This window comes from Hippichthys cyanospilos, chromosome 11, assembly GCF_059441005.1.
Source record: "Hippichthys cyanospilos isolate Australia breed blue-spotted pipefish chromosome 11, RoL_Hcya_1.0, whole genome shotgun sequence".
NCBI classification, from domain to species: Eukaryota; Metazoa; Chordata; class Actinopteri; order Syngnathiformes; family Syngnathidae; genus Hippichthys; species Hippichthys cyanospilos.
This window is the reverse complement of record NC_142379.1, coordinates 10,658,354-10,681,849: the sequence shown is the minus strand read 5'-3', so window position 1 is coordinate 10,681,849 and position 23,496 is coordinate 10,658,354. Positions and strand designations below refer to the sequence as shown.

At 40.3% G+C, this 23,496-nt stretch overlaps 1 protein-coding gene across 1 annotated transcript in view; it reads left to right on the top strand.

Annotated features, from left to right (window-relative positions):
• The window catches only part of LOC148415856 (uncharacterized), a 64,021-nt gene that overhangs the window by 3,967 nt on the left and 36,558 nt on the right, over window positions 1-23,496 (top strand). Inside the window, exons 11-44 of the mRNA XM_088427424.1 lie at window positions 724-915; window positions 985-1,122; window positions 2,565-2,747; window positions 2,829-3,023; window positions 3,443-3,591; window positions 3,673-3,841; window positions 3,916-4,050; window positions 4,693-4,845; window positions 4,918-5,119; window positions 5,461-5,601; window positions 5,677-5,862; window positions 6,046-6,117; window positions 6,194-6,320; window positions 6,398-6,531; window positions 7,183-7,380; window positions 8,110-8,259; window positions 8,969-9,148; window positions 9,359-9,475; window positions 9,793-9,942; window positions 10,970-11,122; window positions 11,324-11,539; window positions 11,613-11,717; window positions 12,461-12,605; window positions 13,042-13,253; window positions 16,819-17,037; window positions 17,179-17,285; window positions 17,823-17,976; window positions 18,695-18,794; window positions 18,933-19,096; window positions 19,729-19,962; window positions 20,037-20,209; window positions 21,339-21,459; window positions 21,721-21,871; window positions 22,854-22,993. Coding sequence (XP_088283550.1) covers window positions 724-915; window positions 985-1,122; window positions 2,565-2,747; window positions 2,829-3,023; window positions 3,443-3,591; window positions 3,673-3,841; window positions 3,916-4,050; window positions 4,693-4,845; window positions 4,918-5,119; window positions 5,461-5,601; window positions 5,677-5,862; window positions 6,046-6,117; window positions 6,194-6,320; window positions 6,398-6,531; window positions 7,183-7,380; window positions 8,110-8,259; window positions 8,969-9,148; window positions 9,359-9,475; window positions 9,793-9,942; window positions 10,970-11,122; window positions 11,324-11,539; window positions 11,613-11,717; window positions 12,461-12,605; window positions 13,042-13,253; window positions 16,819-17,037; window positions 17,179-17,285; window positions 17,823-17,976; window positions 18,695-18,794; window positions 18,933-19,096; window positions 19,729-19,962; window positions 20,037-20,209; window positions 21,339-21,459; window positions 21,721-21,871; window positions 22,854-22,993 — 5,365 coding nt within the window. The remainder of the gene's footprint in view (window positions 1-723; window positions 916-984; window positions 1,123-2,564; window positions 2,748-2,828; window positions 3,024-3,442; window positions 3,592-3,672; window positions 3,842-3,915; window positions 4,051-4,692; window positions 4,846-4,917; window positions 5,120-5,460; window positions 5,602-5,676; window positions 5,863-6,045; window positions 6,118-6,193; window positions 6,321-6,397; window positions 6,532-7,182; window positions 7,381-8,109; window positions 8,260-8,968; window positions 9,149-9,358; window positions 9,476-9,792; window positions 9,943-10,969; window positions 11,123-11,323; window positions 11,540-11,612; window positions 11,718-12,460; window positions 12,606-13,041; window positions 13,254-16,818; window positions 17,038-17,178; window positions 17,286-17,822; window positions 17,977-18,694; window positions 18,795-18,932; window positions 19,097-19,728; window positions 19,963-20,036; window positions 20,210-21,338; window positions 21,460-21,720; window positions 21,872-22,853; window positions 22,994-23,496) is intronic.

The window sequence follows — 23,496 nt, the reverse complement described above, 5'->3', positions numbered from 1 at the left end:
AAAAGTAATTAAAAAAAACAAATAAAAAAACTTAGACAGAATACTGTATGTCTCTGACGCAACTCCGGTCTAGACGCTCAGGTCCTGCTTGTCCGACCTTTACATGATAAAATGATGACAAACGTCACAATTTTCCAACAAAACAAGCAATGTTAAGATGTTTTATATATCTAACCAATACAACAGCTTAATTTTTCATGATTTTATTTAGTCGTTCAAATTTTTCCAGAGACTCATTTCAATTGTTTGTCAGAACTGTTGATAGCAATATATTGTAAGGCAAATTAAGACAATAAATGTATCTTTTTTTAACAGATCTTAATTGTATTGCACATTTAATGCAATTTCCAGCATTAACATTTTACTCTTTTGTCTGTAATTAATGACTAAATTTATTTTCATGTACAGTTAGCACCTTTAAAAACACATTTTGCCATTTTTCTGACACAAATGACAATTTGTTTAACCTTTAAAGCATATTTAGTTATAGGATTTAGACTGAACTTCCAATTAAAAACTTGTTTCCGCTGTAGTTGTTTGCTCCCAGTGTTGGATAATGTATTATTTCTTCAACCACATATTTTCCTCTCCTCTCTCTGTTTTTAAGTTTGCATCTTGCGGTGTTCCTCCCCCATACTGCTGATATCTTTAACATCAACAACTTCCTGAAGCTTCCTGCATAACCTTCTGAGTGTGCGTGTGTTTGTGTGCCTGTGTGTGTAGGACGAAGGTGCTGCAAAGTGCTCGCCATGCTTGCCAGGCCACTACTGCAGTAACGAGACCACAAGTGAGGAAGCCATGCGAAGTGTCATGGTTTGCCCCCCGGGCTTTCTCTGCTCTCAGGGTTTAGCTCGAGATCCTCGCCGGTCGGCCACCCTCTGTCCTCGTGGTTTCTATTGCCCTGGAGGAGGCATTGTGAGTTTGATAAGTTTACATCCAGTCTTATTATTAATGTGTGTGACCTCTTGGCACATTTCCTGGCAGGATCCCAACCCAATTCCCTGCCCCAATGGTACCTACAGTGAACATGCTGGTTTAAGTGAGGTCAGTGAGTGTGTCCCGTGTCCTGAGGGGAAGTACTGTTATTCTCAACAGCCTGAGGAGCATCCCATCACCACACCTGTAAGACTGCAATTTTATGTTTCTGGAGGAATAATCACAGCTTGGTACCATTCACGTTTTTTCCTATTATTGTTTATTATATACCTGTATATATACAATTCACAATAAGTAAGGGACATTGTGAGAGACTCAGTGGATGTCATGCATATGGTATTTGTTTCACTTCAGAGATTTAGGGGATAGGCAGGCAACTGTAATGGGGTGAGGGCGGCATGGCAGACTAGTTAGCACACCCGCCTCAGCTAATGGGTTCAATTACTGCGCCGAACTTCCTGTGTGGCATTTACACGTTCTCCCCATGCCTGTGTGGGATTTCTTCGTATATTCTGCTTCCCGGCCACATTCCCCAAAACATGCATGGTAGGTACTATTGGACACTTGATATTGCCGCTGGATATACCTGTGAGTGTGAATGATAGTTTGTCTCTGTGTGCCCTGCGATTGGCTGGCAACGAGTCCAGGATGTACCCCGCCTACTGCCCAAAGACAGCTGGGAGAGGCACCAGCAAGCCTGTAACCCTTGCGACAAGCAATTAAGAAAATTAATTGATATACAGGGGTGATTTACAGACCTCATTTTGTATTTTTCATGAAATGGTCTCACTGTGTACATGTAAAAATAACAATATCTCTAACTATTTGGGAACTCTATATATGAGATTGATAGGCTTTCTTTATATACAGTAGTTTTTAAATGTCATATCAACAATCTCTACTAGATGGCAGACATGCCTTCGTTCTACTCGCACAGGTTCCTACGACAACAAGAGGCCTAATATACAGTATATTCATCCATCCTTTTTCTTACCTGCTTATCCTCACTAAGTTCAAAGGCGTGGTGCAACCTTTCCCACATGTCTGCATTAGGTGGAGTGTATCCTGAACTGGTTCCCAGTCAATCCCAGGGCAAACGTTGACAAACAACCATTCATACACCCAAACACACCTAAGTGCATTTTAGTGGCCAATATACCTTCCATGCATGTTTTTTTGGGAGTATGGATGGAACCTGGAGAGTATCCACTCAGACATGGGGAGGACATGGAAACCCCACACCGGAAGGCCGGAATCAAACACGCAACCTCTGAAATGTCATGTTGGTTTGCTGTTCAGCAGTTTTGTGCTGTTCTCGATTCATGAGAGTGTATGTGGTCCCATAGGCCACTGAATTAGCAATGATGAAGTTGGCAAGGTTTTGCCATAACTTCATCAGCTTTGATGATGAATGGTTTGATGTAGTTCAGGTAAGTACTCATAGAGGTTTATTCCCTTAAGCCTTTATATGTAGAAATTACCTTGTGCACTGAGGGAAAATTGTCATACCCCTAATTATCTTAGTACCATTTTAAGATTATTACAAATCAGGCTGGTATTTACACAGACTCCTCGTTTGTATGCATTGCGGACTTTGTTGTTGTCATCAACCTACTCATATTTTGCAGATTGGCTTTTGCCCTGATGGGCATTATTGCCCTACTGGTACTGGGTACATGTATTCCAACCCCTGCCAACCTGGACAATACAGGAGCTCAGCATTTGGTCACAGTGGAGAGATTTGCGTTTCATGCCCATCCAGGCACTACTGTGAAAAACCAGGAGTGCATACACCCTCCGTCTGCCCTCAGGTGCGAGTGCACACTACTTTATAGACTTACACAACAATGTAGCTCAACTTTATTAGTGCCTATCTATCATTGCCTTGATAGGGTTTTTACTGTCCTGAAGGATCCTCCTTGGCCAAAACTTGCCCTGAGGGAAGCTATGGCTCACGCTCAGCTCTCAGAGATGAGTCTGAGTGTTCTCTTTGTGGTGCAGGTTGGCACTGCAGTGGTGTGGGCCTGGCAGAGCCTTCTGGCATCTGCAAAAGTGGATTCTACTGCAGAGAGGGAGCCAAGTCTGCAGTATGTAACAACTGTGTTAGAATTTCTTTTAGAAGGAGTAGAGACATCACGATAAATACCAATGTGGGACGGAAACTTGATGCCTGATTTTGTTACGATTTTCAGTACTGGAAAGAGATCGGATACAGTAATAAAGCCTTGAAAGACTGCACAGACGAAAACTTTTTAGACACACCTCTAAATCAATTATTCAGGCTTTCCCAAAGCGTTTGGGACCTCAGGTTTGTTATCAGTGACATTGCATATATTCGTTTTAGATGAATGGACAATTATTTCCAGATACACACTGACATCTTGTAGAAGGTCTTCTCAGATGAGTAAAATCTTTTACAGCTGCAAATAGGAGATTGACTTTATTTTGTTCTTCTACTACTTCTGCCCCTATTCTCACCATGGGCATTTTTATTGCCGATATCCAGACTCCAGTGGATGGAAAGACGGGTGGTTTGTGCCCTCCGGGAAGTTACTGTCCACCAGCTTCCTCCTCCCCTATTCCATGCCCCCCTGGCACCTTCAGCAACAGCTCTGGTCTGGGCAGACCTCAAGATTGTATCAGCTGTCCACCAGGGTAAAATGACCTTACAGTTAAGAAAAAAAAACAAACAAACCAATAAATGGCTTTAATACCTTGTACTTCTCTCCTTGTAAGGTTATATTGTTTAGGTTCAAACACCACCTCCCCATCAGGACCTTGCTCCTCTGGATATTACTGCAGTGGCGGTTCAACTTCTCCTTTTCAGCATGAAGCGGAGCAGGGTCACTTCACATTGGAAGGAGCAGCCAGGGCAGAGCCTTGTCCTCTTGGAACTTTCCAGCCAGTATGAACAGACACTAAGATTGTGCTTAATATTATTACCTTATCATCAGAGTTGTTTTCCCTTTTCCTCCAAAGCAACAAGGTGCACAGTCGTGTGTGCAGTGTCAGCGAGGTCGACTGTGCAACCAGACAGGCTTGTCTCAGCCTCCACTGTGCCCAAAAGGATACTACTGTCCTCCAGCGTCTTCTTTTCCCCACCCTTGTCCTATAGTAAGTTCAATGCATATTGTGTACAGTGATTCAATGAATATATAACATTTAGACACCCCTGTTCAAGTGACACGTTTTGTGATATAAAAAGAGAAAAAAAGACCAAGATAAATGTAACCTCATTTCATCTTTGTTTTCTTTGGACCTTCACAAAATGTCACAATGCAGAAAACATCCCACATGTGTTCAATAAATGATAAAATGAAGGGAGACATTTTGGGCTATAATTCCCCAAAGCGTGTTTGACGCAAACACAACACTTCTCATCATAAAAAGATCACCACGACTACAGTCAAGTATTATGGGTGGCCATGTCATGCTGTGGTGCTCCTCTATTCCTTCTGCTGGAACTAGGCCCTCAAACAAGATGAAGGGACTTAATAACAGTTCGAAAAAGCGGTGAGTGATAGCACAAAACTGTCAGGCCTTTGTTCCGAAAAGTGTCAGGAAAAGGCCACGTGAGCAGCATGACTTTATTTGGGTTTCATCAGAAACAATTTAAATAGCGGCAGCTGTGTGCGGATACCCACATAAACCTGGTGTCTGAAGAGTGGTGTGTCGACCTTTTCCGTCCACTTTTTGAGTTTATCTGGGGCAACTTATCATACTTTTTGGTCAATAATGTTTATTGGGATCATTTAGGGGCAGTATTCCAATGAGCCCGGTGGTGAAGATTTGCAGCATTGTCGCCCATGCGAGGCAGGATGGTTCTGCAGTAAAGCTGGTCTCTCTGGCCCTGAGGGTCTCTGTGACCCTGGGCATTACTGCACCTCAGCAGCCTCCACAGCCTCTCCAGTGAGTCACTTTTATATATGTACGCATAGTATTCATATGACTTGATGGTGACCATACAGTTTATTCCCTCAGTTTGCTGTGGACTCTGGGGGAGTGTGTCCTGCAGGCTATTATTGCCCTAGAGGGACAAAACACCCTCAACAATACCCCTGTCCTATTGGAACTTGGAGTAACACTGTTGGGGCCCAAAACCTGTCATATTGCCTGCCTTGTCCTTCTGGTCTATACTGTAACACAACTGGAATAACCCAACCTTCAGGAACATGTGACACAGGTAAGATACTTTGGCTAGCATATTTAATGCCCATATAGCCAACAATACAGTATATAAAGAACAGAACATCATATTTTTTGCATTTTCAGCTCTTTATTTATACCGGTAACTCCAAAATCATAACAAAAAGTTTAATAGAAATACATTTTTAAAACACCACAATACATTTCATTTGAAAGTTCTTCCAAGTAATATTTTTTTTAATTCCCCTATCAAGCTTATTTAATACTGGCCACTTTCTTATGCTTGGTTAAATGGGTTAAAGTGACCAATGAAGATTAGAGAGCATTGCTAACAAAGTGTTTTAAACCCCCAAATCTGCCCTACTCTGTTTTTTTTAGGCTTTTATTGTTCACGAGCGGCAGTGTCTCCAAAGCCTTTTGATGGTTTGACGGGGGACATTTGTCCCATTGGACACTACTGTCATATGGGTTCAGCCTACCCTACACCGTGCCACGATGGGACCTACACAAACACATCAGGTACTGAAAAGGTTTGATGCAATGAGCTCCAATAAGGAATATAGATATGTTGTTCAATTCTTTTTCTATTTGAAGGTGCAGATGGATGCAGAGAGTGCCCCCCTGGGAGCTACTGTCTATCAGGGGAGGGCATCCAACCTTGTCCCTTGGGTCACTATTGTCTTGCGGGTGGTGTTGAGGGCATCCTGCCCTGCCCTCCTGGCACGTACAACCCACAGTTGGGCTCCAGCCAAGTGGAGCAGTGCCTCATTTGTCCAGCAGGTGAGAGCATTGTCTCATGTTTGTCATCACCGACTGAATGTAGGAACATTGAAAAAACTCACTCACTGTTGAGCAATAATGTGTGCTATATTTCATTCAAATACCGTTTAATGATGATTCGTTTTAATTATTTTTTTCTTTACCGTAACTTTCTTTTTCTGTTTTTATCATGTCTATCAACAGGCTTCTACTGTGAGGATTGGGGTCTCTCTGAGCCCTCTGGGCCCTGCCAGGCTGGTTATTACTGCATAGCAGGTAATATAAGTTTGGCAATATCACCCCGCCATACTGATAAACCGGATCACAAATTGAAGCTTACACATTTTTGAAGGTATAAACTCCCCAAATCCGGAGGGAAACTACAGCACTGGAGTTGGAGGAGCGTGTCCAAAGGGAAGTTACTGTCCTGAGGGGACCAGTCTCCCCCTACCCTGTCCCCTTGGAACATACTCAGACAGGTCAGGGAACAAGAGTGAGACACATTTGTTAGAAACCAAACATTTGCATAACCAAATGTCTTTTTGTGCACTTTTAGTCTTTATGTAACAGATATCACTGGCTGCAGCTCGTGTCCTGCAGGTCTATTTTGTGCTACTGAGGGTCTGAGTCGACCATCGGGAAAATGTCAAACAGGATTTTACTGTCCGGGTGGCGATGCGTCCACCACAGGTTACATATAATACTAAATTAATGCTTCGTTTTCCTGCAGAACACACCAAAACAAATTTAATGCGTGCCTTCCCAAGAAATTATAATTTGAATAGAGTTTGGAATAATATTGAAGAGTAATGATTGGTCGTTATCTGAGCCCTGGACAACTGCAATGCTATTTTTAGCCGACAGCAATTGGTTAAAGGGCAGCCCCCTGGGATAAATAAAAATGGATGTTGCTGCTTAATTCCTATTCCACAAACCCAGTATTATTAAGAATGCTGTATTTGGACTAGCGAGGCCACAAGAAACATATCGTCAATATGTTTTTTCTTGACCCTTTAAAAATTCATTGATGATGATGATGTCAGAACACAATAGCCAAAAAATGAATGGAAACAAGTCAATAGTGATTATAATGTTTACATGCATATTAATGTTATTCACAAATCGAATGTTACAATGTAGTGCTAATTTATATGCTGCAAGAAATACCCGAAATTGGCATTAAAAAACAGATACAAATAGAAGCAATATGAATGTGTGATGGTGTTTTGTTGACAGTGACACATGAATTAATCAAGCTTTATCAACAAGATTCATCATAATAGCTGCTTAACAGTCATGATTGCAGCAATTTGCCACATCTAATTGCTTTTCCCTCCCCAGGCTCAGAGGGAGGTCTTTGCCCACCCGCTCATTACTGCCAAGAAGGCAGCGCAGGCCCAGCGCCCTGCCCAGCTGGAGCCTACACAAACCTCACGGGGCAGTCGGTGTGTTCACGCTGCCCTGCTGGCTACTACTGTCCGGAGAAGACGAGCGACTTCACCAAGTTTCCCTGCCCGCCAGGGTTTTATTGTCCAGATGGTACAATCAACCACAACACATTAAGACGGCTAAATGCTTGGCGTATTTGCTCACTACACACTCACCTGATGCTCTCATAACATTTTTGATCAGATTCTGACGTGTGATAACCTTGAGCAAAAATTTCACGGAGTCACTATTAAATATACCGCTTTATTTTTTCTGTTGGACATAGTTGATTTTATTTTCAAACAACATACAGAATATTTGGCACATTAACAAACGTGTGCCATGTAAATGCCAGATACCAAATAAATGAATAAACACATTAATGTACACAAAGTTGTAAAGAATTGTCATTTTGTAAATTTGTTGCATACTCATTATTTGTATTCACGTGATATAAATCTAGACAAAGATGGGATTCATGGAGTTGCAAAATAGTCATTTTTATACAGTTTTTTTTTTTTTTTTTTTAGTCACTAATGGTTGAGCCTTGATGACCAAAAAATTTTAAAAAAAGTTGGTGCTGAGCCAAATTTAGATTGGTTGGCCTTGATGACCAAAAAATTAAAAAAAAAGTTGGTGCTGAGCCACATTTAGATTGGTTGGCCGTGGTGGGGTCCTAAATTTCCTCCTTTTCTGGACTTTCTGATACAAGTCTTGTATTTGATACCACTTACAGTATATTGTGATATCGTAAATTCATGCTTAATGTTTGGGTTTGGTGAGTGTGAGTGGAAAATACCACAATTAAATAGTCCTAAAAGCATTTATTGCATCCTATAGGTACAAGGCATGCCACTCAGTACCCGTGTCCTCGTGGCTACTACAACCCAGAGCACATGACCCAAAGTCTGGACAGTTGCCTTCCTTGCACTCCTGGACACTACTGTGAGAAGGAGAGGCTGACTAATGTGTCTGGAAAATGCAAAGCTGGTCAGTGATGACTTTTTTTAATTGTTGAATTCCACCCAAAAGAACAAAAAAAGACTCATTTATCATTGTCAGTATGGTACACAGTCTTCTATTTTTAGGGCCAAGTCAGAATAGTCTGGCAGATTAAGCAATACTGCACAAAGAGCCTCCTTTTTCATGACTGTGAAGTCAGGTCAAGTCGATTTAATTAATATACCGCCAATTCACAAAAAGGTGATTCTCAAAACACCACACGGAGGCTAACAAAATCTCACATGAACAAACACTAAGCAACAGAAGACTGTTAGTTTGGCCTTTTGCCTTTAAACATAAAATCGCATTGTTTTCATTAAACAACTTTCTTTGCCTCAGAGTCCACAAGCTTAATGCTAACACATAATTGTAAATGTCATGCTGTCGCATACAAACTACAATACAACTACATCTTAAAAACAGGTCTTGAGTCTGTAAAGCATATTGAAGCAATTCAAGACAAAGTTTTTGAGTAATACTATAGTGTCACCTGAGACCATGTTACAACAGACACACATCAGTTTGTTTTATTCATCACGTCTTTGCTGCAACAATGCTTGATATTTTCAACAGCTCAGCTTGCATCATCCGCCTCTGACCATTTTCTGTCAGTTTCTTTGTGTATTTTTTTTTCCTGCTCCATATCCGAAACTGTCACCAACTGTCACACTTTGATACGTGCATTACTTCCTCTCAGGTTGGTTTTGTGTCTCAGCGGCTTGGAACTCACAGCCGTTTGACTTGGATAATTATACAAACGCCAACTGTCTGTGCCCCGCCACTGCCACAGGGGGGCGCTGTCAGCCAGGATTTTACTGCCCTGCAGGTAGCTCGGAGCCACTTCCTTGTCTGCCTGGAGCCTTTTGTAACATCTCAGGTAATTGGAATGTGACCAACCAAAACACTCAATTATTTACAAGCTGTTGAAATAAATGCACGTGGTACTCCAACTGAAAAGTGTTTTGTTTTTTGTTTTTTTTTCCATACTGACAGGAAGATTGGATTCATTAGAATGCATAGCTACTGAAGTACCCAGTGGGTGTAGTATTTGTCTATGATATGCAAATCTGCTGCTGCTGATCAACAGGTTTGGCTTTGCCGGTGGGTCCCTGTTCTCCAGGTTATTATTGTGAAGGAGGAGCCACTGAGGCCAAGCCAACAGATGGAGAAACAGGCAGCATCTGTCCAAGTGGGACATACTGTGGTAAGCCCCACTTTAACTGCCTTGGAACAGTCGTTTTGCTAATTGCCAATAAACATTTTAAGTGAGCATATTAAGGCTAGTTCTTAAAAAAAAGTAGCTTTAAGAGGAGACAGCGAATAGACACCACCACCATGCAATTTTCTTCACAAAAGAAAAATATTGAATTTTTTTGTCTTCTTTTGTTTATGCAAATCTGAATTCAATAATGGTTATTTTCTTAGTTTTTCCACGTATCCATAAAGGAAGTAATATTCAACCAAACCACTGAATGAACAAATAAATTCTTTTGAAATTGTACTCTATTTGCCACTCTACAGGTGAAGGCTCCGCAGAACCACAGTTATGTCCAGTCGGTACATTTTCTCCAGTACCGGGTCTGATCAGCAGGTCTGACTGCCAACTGTGTACAGCAGGGTTCTACTGCAATAGACCGGGCCTTAGTACACCAACTGGGCCCTGTGATCAAGGTCTGGTTCATCATGAATGAAATGAATTCATGGCAACGAAGCGAAACCTCCAAAGTCAAACATCCAATTGTGTTACAATTTGAATTCACCTAGATTTTTCTTCACAAAATTTCCCCCCAAGTCAAACAATGCTTTAAACCTTCATCGTGTGTAAATCCAAGAATTTAAACACTGCAAGTGATTTTGATTTTAATATATTGTTTCTTAATGTTGTAATTGAATTATGCAGTGGGATAGATCTAGGACTGGTCACCTGCTAGTCACAGGGCAATTGTGAATTGTATACAATCAGCATTCATCACCATTCATACTACATTAAACCATAATGTAAATTTTGACACGCCTACTGCCCAAAGTTTCCTGGGATAAGCACCAGCAAGCCTGCGCCCGTTGTGAGAATGAGTTTGCAGAACTAACAGCCTCTTGTATTGCCCCCAACAAAAGATACGAGGAGAAACAACTCAGCAAATTGTTTTGGAGCAAACAACTTGCTTGTTTTGTTGTGCTCACTAAATTGTCGCCATGTATGTCAATAATTTATATTTTAAAGTTGGACCAACTTTAAAATATAAATTATTGACATATATGGTAACAATTTAGCACAACAAAACAAGCAAGTTGTTTGCGCCAAAACAATCCGCTGAGTTGTTTCTACGTTTATCTTTTGTTGGGGGCAATACAAGAGGCTGTTCTATAAACACCTATTTCTTTGTTGAAGCAAATTTTCTCATTAGCAAAACTCTAAATATTTTGTTGATTCACCCAATTTAAAATTTCATTAAAGTTTGTTGTGGGCAGCTCGATGGAAACCCCTTCAGGTTTGCCGTAAGGTGAAGCCTATCTCATCTGACTTTAAGAGAAAAAGTACAACATGCACTGAACTGGTCAATTTAACCAGTGTTAGAGAATAGATTGCTCTCAACTTTGGAGGGTCTACCGCAACATTACAATTGGACTTTTCCCATTAACTACCATGTAATCATTTCGAAACAACAACTTCCCCTGTAATGACTTGTTTGCCTCACAGGTTATTGGTGCCCGCCTGGTCAAATTGTTGCACAAGCTCTGCCTTGTCCAACTGGTCATTTCTGCCTAAAGGGTAGTGCAGCTCCAGCGCCTTGTCCATCTGGAACTTACCAGGACATGGAGAGACAAGCCATCTGCACTACCTGTGAGGCAGGTGGGTCCCCATTAGACTCTTAGGTATCCAAATGCAACTATTTAATGGAATACTTGAACAAGCATCTCTGAATGTTTTCATTCATTAAAGCACACCATGACTCACATGCTTACATTAATTCAATTAATCTGCCACTTTTGATCTAAAAATATTCCCACATGGACAAGATTATTTAAATGTATGCACTTGTCTTTTCACAAGGTTACTTCTGTGATCTCAGGCTGAGTCCAGCCAATGGCTCGTCACTGAGGCTCTGCCCGAAAGGACACTACTGCCCTGCAGGCACAAGCATGTCCAAGGAGCACCCTTGCCCCATAGGCTCGTTCAATCCAAGAGAGCACGCGGACAGCCTTTCAGCCTGCATGCCATGTCCTAGTGGACAGTACTGTCCTTCGCTAGGACTTTCAGAGCCTGCAGGTTCGATCAAGGAGTTAGGATATGATTGCTACTGTATATCTGCATTGATGTTTTTTTTTCTTTTGACCCAAAGGACCATGCCTTGCTGGTTTTTGGTGTAAAGGTGGTGCATCCTCTCCAACCCAAATGGATGGACCTTCTGGTTCAAAATGTCCTCCTGGTCATTACTGCCCGGGAGGTGACTAGGTTACGCTGTATTTAAAATATTATGGACAATAACAACATCCCACAACTAAAATAAGAGCATTGGGATGGAGCAGCTTTGGCAATCTAAGTCCAAGTTTAAATATTTAAAAACAAATAAAATATTCCTAAACTGAACTCTAAAGTGCATATGAGAAGGCCAGAATGCCCCCTCTTATATGTCCCAGTTATGAGGTGTATTTTGAGCCAACTGGCGACATTTACAGGCTGGCTCCAAAGCAAAGTTCAAGATAAGTGTAGGGATACAGGCCCGACATATTTTTAAAGCTTACATTTTCAATTGGAATTCCAGGTTATTGATGTAGCGCAGATGCGGCTTGTTTTATTCGCTAATGTAACCAAATCTATGCTGCGTGCAGTTACCATTATGCTCTATTCCAGCCTTAAGACCATTACTATTTCATTCGTGCTAATTATCATTTGGTAACCTAAAGGAATTCTGACAACATTTATCTTGTAACGTTTGACCCCGCTTTCCTCAGATTTATTTGTTTAGTCAAAACAAAGACACAGACCTTTTATTTTAAAAAGAGGCCTTCTTTGTCCTTAACTACTGATTCTCACATCAAAGTCAGTTACTGTATTTTAGCGCAATTATATTTTTTTCATCTTAGATAGCAAAAGGTCCATAGAGTACATAAATGTCACATTTAGCACAATGACTAGTCAGAAAAAAAGTAATGTTTGGATTTGTACATTTTAAGTCTTCTCTTATAGGCACCAGTGCTCCTATGGAATGCCCCATGGGCAGCTGGTCAAACAGCACAGGCCTGCACACACAGGAGGACTGTCAAAATTGTCTTGCAGGATTTTACTGTGACAGAGCGGGACTAACTAGTCCCACTGGACGCTGCGTTGGAGGGTACCTACTAAATCATCTTTATAAAGGGTTTCCCAAAAGTCAGTGTCTTTAAATAAGTTTCAGGTATCACATTCGGACACTCAAGGCAATTGCCATATGACAGCTTAAACCAGTGTTTCTCAAACGAGAGAATGTGTACCCCTGGGGGTATGTGAAATTTTGAGTTTCTGCAGGAATCAGCAAATCAAAGTTACACATTTTAATGTGACAGGAACAAGACAGCTTTCTTAAATTAAGAGCAAATTAATTGGAACATGAAGCAAGATCCTGTGTTACACCTAAGCTGTCAAATTTCTGATGATGACCTCACAAGTGTTCCAATCATACCTGAAATGAATGAATGAATGAATTAATTAACAAAAAATGTAGTTGTACAAAGACCTTTGAGACACGACATAATGCTCATTATATATATCATTTTTTATTTTTTTTTCAGATACTATTGTCTTGGTGGAGCTGTCACGCCCATCCCTACAGATGGAATGACAGGAGGACCTTGTCCTGAAGGCTTCTATTGCCCTGAAGGAACCGCTGAACCAATATCTTGTGATCCTGGGACATACATTGCTGTTACGCATGGCACTCAGTGTGAGCCCTGTCTTCCAGGCTGGTACTGTGTGGCTGGCACCTTGCATCTGTGCCCTCCAGGTTTGATATGTTTAACACTCCTATTAACAGTCCATAATGAAGGATGACTGCTAGCAGTTGTACAGGGGGCACAAGCATGTATATCCTAACTGGATGTATGACAAAAATGCCATTTTAAATATGTGTAACTTGTGTGTGTGTGTGGAAAATATGTGCTCTTATTATTTAATTTGCCCAGTGCATTTATCATTGTTTTTTTTTCCAGTGAAAAATTTGCATCGCAAGTAACATTCAAGGGCAGCACAAAACTGTTGAACAGCAAACATTAAGTGCAGGAGCTTATTTTGTGATTTTTTTTTAAAACATATTATTAAGGTACAAAGTATGTCTTGCAGATCATTCCAAACTTGAAATTAATTATCAAGCCTCTTCATTTAATAGTATAGGGTAATATAAAATGGGGTGTGAAGCACAACTGGAAAGGATTCATCATAATAAATCACAGCACCAAGGCGGCATCTAGTGATGAATAACGATATTACAACTTAAATATACAGTGGAACCCCGCAATTTACGGAGGTTAAATATCAAATTAGACAATGAATAGCCAAAAAAGTCATATAATTGACATTTATTGAAACAATAAAATAAAATGAAAAACACCTTTTTATAGCATCCCAGCAGTGCATTGTTTGTCTGACACCTGCTGGACCAAATAAAGATCATTCTAACGAAAAAAAAAAAAAAAAAAAAAAAAAAAAATATATATATATATATATATATATATATATATATATATATATATATATATATATATATATATATATATATATATATATATATATATATATATATATACAGTCGGCCCCCGGCTTACGAGCACCCTGATTTACGAACAATTCGCCTTACGAGCGTGGATCAGGGAGAATTTTGTCCTCCGCTTACGAACAAACCTCTCGCCTTACGAGCAATTCGACATGCCGGCCATTGAGTATATAGATATGTTCTCGTCTAATTGCGTCAGTTAAATCAACAGTAGCGACAGCATTAATCATCAGTAGATGCTTGGGGCTGTAACGTGAACGCTATTGCTCTTACAACGTCACACTGACTGTCTCACTCACGGTGTCTAAATATATTACCATTTAAGTGTAGTGTTTGTACAGCTAAAGGGAAAAACAGCTGACATGAAATTAAATGTGCCGATTGCAGGACAAAGAATTGTCATTGGTTTAAATGTGTGTGTTTTTTTTTAATTAATTGTCAATACATTCCAACCGTTTAAAAAAAAAAGTGCGAATAATTATCAGTCAGCCACGGAGATGCGAATATGCTATTGGTCGATTAAGGTCACCCGGTCTCACTCACGGAGATGCTATTGGCCGGCGTTACACGTCAATCACAGAAATGCCGATATGCTATTGGCCGAACGCCTTTATCTAGCTTGATGGGACAGGATGGAAGTAAGGAGAGAAAATTAGTGAAAAACGGAATGTTGTGAAGACTTTGCAAACTTTATCTGTTAGACATAGCTTCTAAAATTACTAGCAGCGGTAAAGAAAGAAATAAGAGGATGATGTTTTAGTATCTGCGTGATTTGCACCCTGACTGAAAGAGTTACTGTAACACTGTAAGAGCAATAGCATTTCTATCGCCGTGTTGACTTAGAGCGTAGGGCTCTGTCCCCCTCTGCTTACACCCAGCTCAAGTCTCGTCGTTTTAAAGATAAAAGCTATTTATCCATTGTAATTATTATGTAATGTAAGTGTACAGCAGATTATGTCACTCGATTTTAATATATGTATACAGTGTGTCGTTTTTACCTAAGGCTTCGGCGCGCGTTGCACGCATTCACGAATTAACATGGGTTTGGATTGCCCGCTATACGAGCAATTCGAGATACGAGCGTAGCCGCTGAACGGATTAAGTTCGTAACCCGGGGGCCCACTGTATATATATATATATATATATATATATATATATATATATATATATATATATATATATATATATATATATATATATATATATAAAGCTCTATGGAAATATTTGCGATCTAACTCACTCACGAACTGATTGCTATCAAATCACAGCCACATTTTGCCTCATTTATGTTTCCACTTTTGTGAAAGAAATTGGGATTTTCCAGGAGCCAAACAACTAGGCTGAATTCAATACTTGAGAATGTTCAATTACTGAAAGATGCTGTTGCCAAAGGAATGCCACAGAACACGCTGCATTACATCAGAGCAGGTCTAATATCAACCCCAGTTACTGTGTAAATATGGCCCTTCTATTCTCCTGGCAACCAATGAGTAGTATAGAGGAAATTAGAGCTGACTCGAATCTGATTAGATGCTTATAAACGCTTTGAGGCAATGCAAAGCATCAATGCCAGCTGGTCTTTCATCTTCTCAGCAGAAAAAAAAACAAAAAACAGGCTAATAGTGTTGACAGAAGGCAGGCATGAGTTGTTATGGCAGACCAGTGAAACCTGGTTGAAACCTACACTATCCCTGGTGACAACATGCCTGTACTGCATATTGGCTGATGAAACATGCAGTTCTCTGGGCTAAAGGTTGAATGGCAACACAGGACTGCTTTGCAATCAATAGCTGAACACATTGTTTTGTTTCCTCCAGCTGAATGACTAGGGACCTCAACACTGGTGCACTGGCTTATGACCTTTCTCTCCTGTTGGATGTTTCAATCCCACGCCATCACTATACACGATTTGATGTGGAATTGAGGTTATCCGGCACAAGAAACTTCAAAATCAAAATCAGCTCAAGCTTGCTTTGATAGCAAAATTTAAAACGTTTTACTCTTGTTTTAGGTTTTTTTAATGTGCCCTCTTTACCTCTGTTACTAACAAAAACGTATGTTAAATATTACAAAAGAAAAGTCGAATTAGTGTGTGTTGAGCGAAACATCTCTCTTTTTGTATCTTGCTCCTCTGATACAGTATCATGGCAGTAACAATATGAAAAAAAAAAAAATCCTTTACACTTCTCAATACAGGACCATGTCAGTTGAAGTAGTCTTTTTGGTCAGGTTCTGCTTGTATGCTGCATTAAAGGGAAGGTCAAGCTTAAAAAAAATCTTGACAATTACTGTATATGTTGTTAATGGCGCCACAAGTTTGAACATGACATGCTGATAATTATTGCGTTTGTGAAATAAGAATTTTTAAATTTAAAATCCATCCAAATTCTTATCCATGTCAGAAAGTCGCCATTTTGCCACTTGCTGTCAAGTAAAACTAAGTGACATCACAATTGCGCACGGCTCAGGGAACAACCAATCACAGCTCAGCATGGCTTGCAAATGTCACAAGACCAAATTCAGAAAACGGTTGAGTGATGATTAGTTGTTCTGAGTCACCGTGATGTCATTTTTGGCTGAAAGCAAGTGGCAAAATGGCCGCACCGTGAGATGGGTAAAAACGGATGGATTTTACACCTTAACGCTTATTCCATAAACATAATATTAATCACAATGCCCTGTTTAGACAGTGAGAGTGCATTAACTATATTATTTACATATTTTTTGACATGACTTCACCTTTAATATACAGTAGTTTGATGATATTGTTCCATTTTAAGTCCTTGTACTTGTTTTGCAGGCTTCTATTGCCCTGAAAAAACGGGATTTGACTTAAGAAGCTGTCCAAAGGGAACGTATGGTCCCGACCCGGGCTACTGGTCTGTCTCTCAGTGCAGGCAGTGCGATGGTGGCCATTACTGCTCTTCTACAAATGGCACAGCTGTCAGTGGAGCGTGTCAGGAAGGATATTACTGCTCACGTGGAAACACCGTTCCTCGACCCATCTCGCAGGCCGCAGGTAAACAAGCACGCAGGATGTGCTGCTGCTCGTTTATAATCTGACCACTCGCCTGACACTTATATGACAGAGAATCTCCATCAGTGGGCCTGTTTTGAGATGCTTGTCAAAATGCAGCCTTTTCTCTGTGTGCTTCACCAGGGGAAGGGGGGCCCTGTCCTCCTGGCCATTATTGTCCCCAGGCCAGTGTCCATCCTCTGCCATGTCCTCGTGGTACTTTCTCTAACCTCACCAAATTACCTTCCCAGGTGACATTAATTTAAAAAACACTCACATATGTCTGCAGCTTCTTCTCATAATGAAGATCTTAAAATGCACTAGAATTATCATGAAATCTACTGTAGCTAGAGCGATTAGGATGGATGGATGGATGGATGGATGGATGGATGGATGGATGGATGGATGGATGGATGGATGGATGAATGGATGGATGGATGGATAGATAGATAGATAGATAGATAGATAGATAGATAGATAGATGTAACTGTAACTGTAAAATACAAACAAAACACATTTATTTATAAATCTACTTACATTGTGTCCCTGTGTGATACTACTGGCCCTTCCATTAGTTAAGTAAATCAATAATTTCTATCCTCCAGCTGCCCCTCGCCACGTCTGTACATTACTTAAAGTAATTAACGGTTTTCATTGTGACAGCCGATCAATATTAAAACCTTTGTTATTGTTAAAAAAGGAAACGTTTGCTTTTTTTATCCAGTCCTCATTCTTCAAATATATATTCTATTTTTTTTTGTTTGGGTGACCCTCTCATCTCCTTTCAGGACGATTGTGATCGGTGTCCCCCGAGTTACTACTGTGACGCCGCTGGGCTCTTGGCACCTTCCGGAAAATGCTTGGAAGGTTACTTCTGCGTAGGAGGTGCAGTTCGGCCTGACCCACATTCAGGAGACGATGGTGGGGGACTGTGCCCAAAAGGTGATCTGCACAAATGAGGCACCTTTGTCTAATTTTCATGATGCAGGCAGATTATAATGTGCTCAGTAAAAAAAAAAAAAAAAAAAAAAGACGACAAGTAAAGCTGGACAAATGCATACAAAATATTGAGCATTTTTTTAACCTTACATTCAAAGTATGCATAGGGATGATGAATATTTTATTAAGTGGCACTGACACCTTATGTCCAATCTGGATCTAAGGGAACTTCATTGCTGCCAAGAACAACAGCATAAACTTCGTACTATGGCAGGTATCTTATGTGCGATAAACTGTGTTGGTATTTTTCGAGGACACCGCCTTGTGAGTAGCAACACAAATGGCGACCTGTCTGGGCTCTCTCATTTTGGTAATCAATTAAAATGCTAAAAATCGGTATGTGTGCAGCCGCTTAGGGGAATTAGGGATAATGTTGTTTCACAGCACATAACAAGCCTTTCTATGCATGTCAGAAAAGACAACATAAAGGCAAATGGAAAGTATAAGGCAAATAATTTCATTTTGAATATAAATAGGCCCGGCGCTAGCCTGCTCAGCTTGTAAACAAAGCTCTTCTTCAAGTTAATAGGCTTAGCTAAACATGAACAGCTGCTGTTTTGACAATGGAAATCGAAGCTCACATCCGCTGCGGATTCCCAGTTTCTGAGCCTGTGTGCTTAAGTGTGCGTCTCTTTCATGACTCTTGTGGACACACAACTAGGTTATTACTGTTCCGAGGGTTCCGCGACTCCTCAGCGCTGCCCCCGGGGAACCATCAGCACGGAAGACGGCCAAGCTATCTGCAACGCCTGTCCCCAGGGGTATAACCTGTTACCGCAAGACACACACAGTCACTGTAAACACATACATCCATTTTTGTGCAATAGATTATGGGAATGCTGTTTATGATGGAGCAAAACGATGCTGCACATGACTGATTCAATATTTTACTTGGATAGGTTCTATTGTCCTGAAAGTAGTAACGCTTCATTCTATGAGTGTCCATTGGGTCATTACTGCCCAGTTGGGACATGGTCCAAATTCCTCCACCCATGTCCAGTTGGGTCCATCAATCCTTTTACTCGGATGGGAAAGGCTCAGGACTGCCTACCATGCCCGCCAGGTCAACAGACATTCTTTTCTTTATTTTTCCTTATTTTTGTTTTGTTTTGCCTATTGTGGATGGATGGATGGATGGATGGATGGATGGATGGATGGATGGATGGATGGATGGTATTCTATCTATAGCTAGTGAGCTAGCTAACTATCTTCCAACCAGATGGGAGGGACCACAATTTATATAGGTTGTACACTTTTGAATAAACTGCACTGTATGAACAGTTATTTCTAATGTTAATGCCATTTAGCTTCTAGACCACATTGAAAGGGATGTCCTATTTTATCACGCTTGGAAATTCCAAACTGTTACCAAAACATTGCAAGACTACTAATGAAATTCAAAACTTTTGCAAATTTTCCTCATTTTCATTTTTCTGTGAAACCGTTCAAACATGCTTTTTACGATCATGTTTAATACATAATTTAAGTACTATTCTCCAGTCTTTTGGTAGTTACTTTTTCACTGAATATAGCCTAGCTAAAATCTTACCAACGTTTTCTGCGTTTGTTGTTCACCAGCCCAATTATTACCTTTGTAATGTAAAATGTTTCATAAATCTCTTGTAGGTGCACTTAATGTTGAGTCATTTTGTTTCTGTTCATTCAAGAATATCCTGAACTTTTTTGACTGGGTAGGTTTGTTCTGTGCTTCACATGGAATGACTGATGCATCAGGCCAGTGTAACGCTGGCTATTACTGCACGTCCGGGGCTTGGTCGCCCGCACCAGCTGATGGTTTGACAGGTGACTCTTGTCCCGAGGGTCATTATTGTCCCCCGGGCTCCTCGGCTCCATTACCTTGTCCGGTAGGACGTTACAGCAACCATACCAGGAACAGTCAAATATCTGATTGCCTCCCATGTCCTTCAGGTCAGTACTAATTAATCACATTTTGCAACAATTAGCCTTTAAATTGTCAGTTGAAGTGTCTGTTTTCTTCTTAGGGTTCCTTTGCACCACCAGAGGGCTCTCTTTCCCTTCTCTCATGTGCTCCGCGGGGTTCTACTGCCCAAGCCTCAATGCATCAATACCGTGCCCTTCAGGAACCAGGTGTCCACCTGGATCACACCGACCAGTACCTTGCTTGCCAGGAACCTTTCAAAATCTAGCCGAGCAAGTAAGAAAGATGTTGATTGATACTTCAGGGAAAAAACAAACAACAAAACAAATAACAAACCATCCCAAATCATGTCTTTCATTATAACAATGGAGGATTGAAATATTTGTTGCTTCTGTAAAATCTAATGCAGTGGTTCTAAACTGGTTCCACTTTGTTCCACCATCTTCCCTTGGTCAACCTCTCTAAGTAAAAAGGAAAAATATTTTTAATCCATGCTCATACATTGTTGTTATATGGAATAAGTGGTGTTTTGAGATGTGGCCACAAGTATGTCAAGAAAATTTGAAATTTATTTGATCTTAATCATAGGTTATTCAATTGATGTCGACTGATACAAATATAAACATATACTGTATTTTTGATGAACTGCGCTCCAGCACAAGAGAAAAAAAAGTAGTTCAGCCCGTTATAGACATCCACAAATTATTATTTTTCTCTCATCCCAAAAGAGTGTTTTTGCTCTGGGATGTTGCACTTTTTATTTGCGAAAACAGAACTGATACAACACTGCTGCAGAATTGTGACACTTCATATCCAATCAGAGTACTCTGCCTCTTACAACACTTTTGAGGCATGTTAGCACCTTATCAGGGGATTTTTATGATATGATGTGATGCATTTCTCCATTTCTTCTGACAGTTTGCCATAGGGAACTGCATTTTTAACAATATGTCCATTATTGTGATTATAGTTTACAATGGTGCAGTAACTGTAATACATCATATTGACAAGCAATTTTATTTACTCGACAAGCCACATAAAAGGACCTGAAACGCAATATTAAAAGCTTCTTGTTCAATTATAATTACCTGCCAAATTCAATCAAAAAGGAGCAATAGTAAAGGCGGCGTTTTGAATACAGACTTTGCATTGTTGTAATATGCAGGTGAGTGCATATAACCTTTTAAATCCTTACGGTGTCGTTTGATGTTTTAATTGCCTACTCAGGAGTATGTTACAGTCCCCTTGAGTTGGAGCATCTGCGTGTGCGCCACAAAGTTTATAGTTCATACTCTGCCTGTGAAACAAGTGGCTTAAGGGTTCGCTTCTGTCGGTTGTGGTAAACATCTGTTCATTGTCATAATATTTTCTCCAAATATGAAATTGCAAAATTGCCTCTCTGCAGGCCGAGTGTGTTACATGCCCAGCAGGATTTTACTGTGCCGGCTTCATGGATGTCGACGCATGCAATATGTCCTATATTCACACTCCCATGCTGTGTCCTAAAGGACATTATTGCCCACCAGGTACGAAAACAGTCATTTTGACAAAAACGGTGCAATATTATACTATGCGACGCGCAATGGCCACTAGCTCGGTTGTGACAATATAAAGTACTTGCAATGCTTGGGCTACGGTTCTCAAACAGGTGGTTTAATCAGTAAACAGTTCATTAATTAGCAAATGATTACATCAAGGTATAATGAAGATGAATATGATATTTATGAAATCTTTCACGATACGTGGTCTCTGACCATCTGTACATAAGATATGCGATTTGTCCACAGGGTCAGAGTCTGGTTTAGCATTCCCATGCCCAGCTGGCACCTTCAGTGGCCATATGGGCTTGTCCACCGAACGGGGCTGTGAACCTTGTCCTCCTGGAGCGTACTGTGCCTCCTCTGGACTCCAAGCCCCCACTGGGCTCTGCTTGCCTGGGTAAAACTGAGGGCACATTCTACTTAAAACCTTCTCTGTTTTTCATGTTTTAGAAAAATTACTTCTAAGTAATTAATTTGTATTGATTTTTATGGTTTGTAAAGTATTCTAAAAGTGTCAAGAAAAAAATGGTTGTTCTTTTCTAAACATTTTTTTTGTTTACAGACAGTGTCTAACTTTATTATTCATAGATAAATGGTTGGTTCCTAGTGACACTCTGTTGAGTCTGACATTAACGCCCATACCCTACGAATAAGAACTTGAGCATCTTGAGTTGGAACGTTGGCTGCCTGGCACAATTCAGAATTGTGAATTTGGCAAGCTTCTAAGCTACGTTCAGTGATTTTTAACCATGTTGGAGGTACTGAACCGCACCAGTTTCAAATCCTTCTTGAGTGAAAAATATATATATTTTTTTCTAATTCAATACAATTTCAAATATGTACGGTATATGTTTGTTTTTTGAACTGGTTTTACTAACTCAACTTGGCTTTGTAAATCATGCAGATCTGACACTGACTCCCATAACGTTCTATGGTACATGTGAATCCATGTGCACGTATTCGTCTGATCTTTTTTTTTTTCTTGATATTGTTTGTATGGATTAAAATGTTAAGAAAGAAATCACATAACCTACAGCCACATCAGTCACATGTTGACTACTGAGTGCACTGTAAAGGTATTTAAAAAATTATTAAAATGCAGACTTGATATTCCAGCGTGTGAAGCAATGCATTCGGTGGACGTGGCAACTTCAGAGTGCCCTGATTTCGCTCTGAGTGTGTGCGCATCACCAGTGATATACTGTATTCTCACCATCTTTAAGTAGATATTTTTGTTGTTGAAACATGTAGGCAATTATTTTCCCCATTTTGTGCAGTGCAACGTTTGTGTACGTAGAGTGTAATCATATGCCCCCTCTGCTTTCCTACATCATCCATCCCATCTGTTCTTGTCCTCATCACCCCACCTTCTCCTTTAGTTACCTCTGCATCCACAGGTCTGTCTCCGCTCAGCCCGAGGATGGCCCAACAGGTGGTCGGTGCCCTGCAGGGTTCTACTGCCCAGAGGGTACCGGCATTATGGTTGCATGTCCTGCAGGCACTTTTAGCTCCATAGAAGGTGACTCATTAGACACAATTATTGTAATGAAATTTTGCCCAAACAGGCTGCTTTATTTGATTAGATAATAATGATTTTGTCATGTAGCACATGTATTTGATCTGTGTATCATATATTAGACTAAATCTCACAGACAAGTGAGATAAAATCTCTAATGGATTGATCAAACCAAGGTTAACATGTGTTTGACATAATGCTTAGGACATTGAGTTAGGAGATTAGATAATGAAATTTTGAACAGTTCTAAAAAACAGTGTTAGTACAATACCTTCTGCTGGAAAGCAAAAAAATAGTGTGCAAAAACTAGAACATTTGAAATCCATGTGGTAATAATAAGAAATGCTTCAAACTGGGGCAATTGTGTGCTGACTCTCAATTACCATAGGTTTGGTTGATTGGTTAACAATCAACGCAGGGGTGTGTAGACTTTTGACTGGGGACTAATGGCGCCTAGCCAGAGGTCCAACAGGAATAGTTGGACACACCCTAAAAAGAATTACAAA